This window comes from Mandrillus leucophaeus, unplaced genomic scaffold (assembly GCF_000951045.1).
Source record: "Mandrillus leucophaeus isolate KB7577 unplaced genomic scaffold, Mleu.le_1.0 Scaffold1, whole genome shotgun sequence".
NCBI lineage: Eukaryota > Metazoa > Chordata > Mammalia > Primates > Cercopithecidae > Mandrillus > Mandrillus leucophaeus.
In genome coordinates, this window is record NW_012098097.1 from 8963484 (window position 1) to 8966896 (window position 3413).

Sequence of the window (3413 nt, forward strand, 5' to 3'; positions counted from 1 at the left end):
CTGGGATTATAGGCGTGAGCCACCATACCTGGCCCTCTTTTTTTTTCTGGAGATAGAGTCTCACTCTGTTGCCCAGGCTGGAGTGCAGTGGTACCATCTCAGCAGCCTCTGCCTCCTGGGTTAAGCAATTCTCCTGTCTCAGCTTCCTGAGTAGCTCAGATTACAGGTGCCCACCATCACACCTGGCTAATTTTGTATTTTTAGTAGAGATGGGGTTTCACCATGTTGGCCAGGCTGGTCTTGAACTTCTGACCTCAAGTGATCTGCCTGCCCCGGCCTCCCAAAGTGCTGGCATTACAAGTGTGAGCCACCACGTCCAGCTGCACTCTTGTCCCAGGTGCCCCATCCCTTGGGCCCAAATGTGGCCATCTCAGGGGAGCCCCTTGGGCCCAGCCAGGAGGAGCAGGCCTGAGGGAGCCTACCTGGGGGAAATGAGGCAGGGGACTGGGAGAAGAACGGGACCCACTCACAATTCAAAGGTCTCATCAAACAGTGGGTGAAGGTCCTTCTTGTGCTTCTGGGTCTCCCGGGCAGCCAGCTCAGGGAACTCATGCCTGGGCTCCAAGGTCAGCTGGACAAAGGGGTCGCTGGAGCCTGGCAAGTGGCGGGGGCGTGTGCATTAGTTGAGGGTCTCACAGGTACCCCACCCCTACAGCTATGCTCTGCTCAGCAGCACTGACCCCTCCTGGTAACTGGAGGAAATGCACCCAGAGCTCCTGCAGGGTGAGCAGAGCCCCAAGGGTGGCTGAGACAAGAGGGCCAGGACGGGACCACAGGGAGTGGCCAAAGGGCAGCCTCCACTCACCGTTGGAGTCCAGGGGAAGCAGGCTGGAGGCGCTGAGCAGCTCCACACGCAGCTTCTGCTCAGAGGCGCGGTAGCAGGCCTTGACTGTCACAGCCCCCAGCTCCTCAGAGGTGGTGTCTGCCTGGGGTGGGGAGCAGGGGCAGGGTCAGCAGGGACACAGTGGAAGCGAGGTGCTCCAGAGGCTGCAGAGGGCACAGCACAAGGGAGGGACCTCACCTGCTGCTGGATGCGGCTGCAGAAGTACTTCCGGATGAGCTCCCGGCTGGAGGCCGCCTGCAGCTCCAGGTCCCTCTGCAGAGCCTGGGAACACATACAGCTGAGAATCCAAATGGACCGCACGCCCAACCACAGCCAGGGCCCGCCCTCCAGGAGCTGGCGGTCAAGAGTAAGATGCCCATTTGAAATGGAAAGTATTGGGTCATGGGGCCACAGGCAGGAGCCACCCTCAGGCCAGGCAGACAGCAGGAGAGGCACAGACAGGGCTGGCTTCACGGGTGTGCTTCCTTGACCCCACCGCCCCCGTGCAGGCACACAGGGCCCTGTGCTTAGGAGGACCCAGGCTTGGTTTCAGGTTCTGTTGTCACCGTTTTAAAATTTGAATAACTTTTGAATAACTTTTGAATAAGGGGCCCAGCTTTTCATTTTATACTGGGCCCCATAAATTATGTAGCGGGCCCTGGACATAGGTGAGTGCCAAAAGGCAGGCTCCCCGGACCTCCTGCGGGGAAGCTCACCCAAAGCCCCTACCTGGAAGGTGGCAGTGTGCAGAGCCTCGGGCGGCAGGCCACAGCCCTCAGCGTGGAAGCAGATCTCCAAGTTCTGAGGGAGATATCAGAGTTGACCCCAGGCACCCTCCCACCAGGGTTATCATTGCTGTGACCGGTTCTGTTACCTGCAGGGCAATCTTCAGCCTGTTGGAAGCCAGGGACGAGCTGCGTTGGGAGGCGGCCGCCTCTACCAGCACTGTGAGCGTGTGGGTCCAGAGCAGGGTCAGGAGGCTGGGGTGGGGGCCAGAGGGATGTGGACACAGCACAGCAGGGCAGTGGTGGAGGAGGAAGCAAAGACACTCTTGAGAAAGGGGAGGCCTCAGGGACCCAGCCACACCCCAGCTCCTCCCACCCCAGGTGAGGCTGGGGAGAGGGCGGGTACAGGACCAGCAAGGGGCAGGTGGGGTCAGTCCTATCCAACACACCTCTCAACCTCAGTGAAGAACCCTCCACAGCAGGCTAATGGAACCCACAAACAAGGCTGGAGACAGGGAGGAGGCCAGGCCCCCAGTGACAGAACTTGATTTAAGACAGTAGCAGGCCAGGCGCGGTAGCTCATGCCTGTAATCCCAGCACTTTGGGAGGTCGAGGCAGATAGATCAGGAGATCAAGAGATTGAAACCATGCTGGCCAACATAGTGAAACCCCGTCTCTACTAAAAATACAAAAATTAGCTGAGCGTGGTGGCGCGTGCCTGTAGTCCCAGCTACTTGGGAGGCTGAGGCAGGAGAATCGCTTGAACCCGGGAGGCGGAGGTTGTAGTGAGCCAAGATTGCACCACTGCACTCCGGCCTGGCAACAGAGCAAGACTCCAGCTCAAAAAATAAAAATAAAAACATTAGCCAGGCATAATGGCATGCACCTGTAGCCCCAGCTACTCAGCAGGCTGAGGTGGGAGGGATCGCTTGAGCCCACGAAGATGAGGCTGCAGTGAGCCGTGATCACGCCACTGCACTCCAGCCTGAGTCACAAGAATGAGATGCTGTCTCAAAAAAAAAAAAGCAGGCCGGGCGCAGTGGCTCATGCCTATAATCCCAGCACTTTGGGAGGCTGAGGCAGGCGGATCACAAGGTGAGGAGATCGAGATCAACCTGGCTAACATGGTGAAACCCTGTCTCTACTAAAAATACAAAAATTAGCTGGGCGTGGCAGCATGTGCCTGTAGTCCCAGCTACTGGGGAGGCTGAGGCAGGAGAATGGCGTGAACCCAGGAGGTGGAGCTTGCAGCGAGCTGAGATCACGCCACTGCATCCAGCCTGGGCAACAGAGTGAGACTCCATCTCAAAAAAACAAAACAAACAAACAAACAAAAAAACAAAAAAAAAATTGGCTGGGCACAGTGGCTCATGCCTGTAATCCAAGCACTTTGGGAGGCTGAGGCGGGCGGATCACTGAGGTCGGGAGTTGGAGACCAGCCTGACCAACATGGAGAAACCCCATCTCTACTAAAAATACAAAATTAGCCTGGCATGGTGGCGCATGCCTGTAGTCCCAGCTACTCAGGAGGCTGAGGCAGGAGAATCACTTGAACTGGGAGGTGCAGGTTGCGGTGAGCCCAGATCATGCATGCCGTTGCACTCTAGTCTGGGCAGCAAGAATGAAACTCCATCTCAAAAAAAAAAAAAAAAGCATGGCCAGGCGCAGTGGCTCACGCCTATAATCCCAGCACTTTGGGAAGCCCAAGGTGGGGTGATCACCTGAGGTCAGGAACGAGAGACTCTGTCCCCCTGCCAAAAAAGTAGTTAATTAATTTGTGCAACACATTTAAGTGCCCATTATGTACCCGGCACTGTTCTTTCCAAAGTTTTTTTCAGATAGGGTCTCACTCTGTCACCCAGGCT

At 56.6% G+C, this 3413-nt stretch overlaps 1 protein-coding gene across 1 annotated transcript in view; it reads right to left on the reverse strand.

The window, feature by feature from the left end:
• Window positions 1–3413, reverse strand: part of UNC13D (unc-13 homolog D (C. elegans)) — a 22421-nt gene that overhangs the window by 2661 nt on the left and 16347 nt on the right. Inside the window, exons 27-32 of the mRNA XM_011965630.1 lie at window positions 1698–1803; window positions 1553–1624; window positions 1022–1105; window positions 806–926; window positions 471–594; window positions 327–382 (exon numbers count right to left, since the gene is read on the reverse strand). Coding sequence (XP_011821020.1) covers window positions 327–382; window positions 471–594; window positions 806–926; window positions 1022–1105; window positions 1553–1624; window positions 1698–1803 — 563 coding nt within the window. The remainder of the gene's footprint in view (window positions 1–326; window positions 383–470; window positions 595–805; window positions 927–1021; window positions 1106–1552; window positions 1625–1697; window positions 1804–3413) is intronic.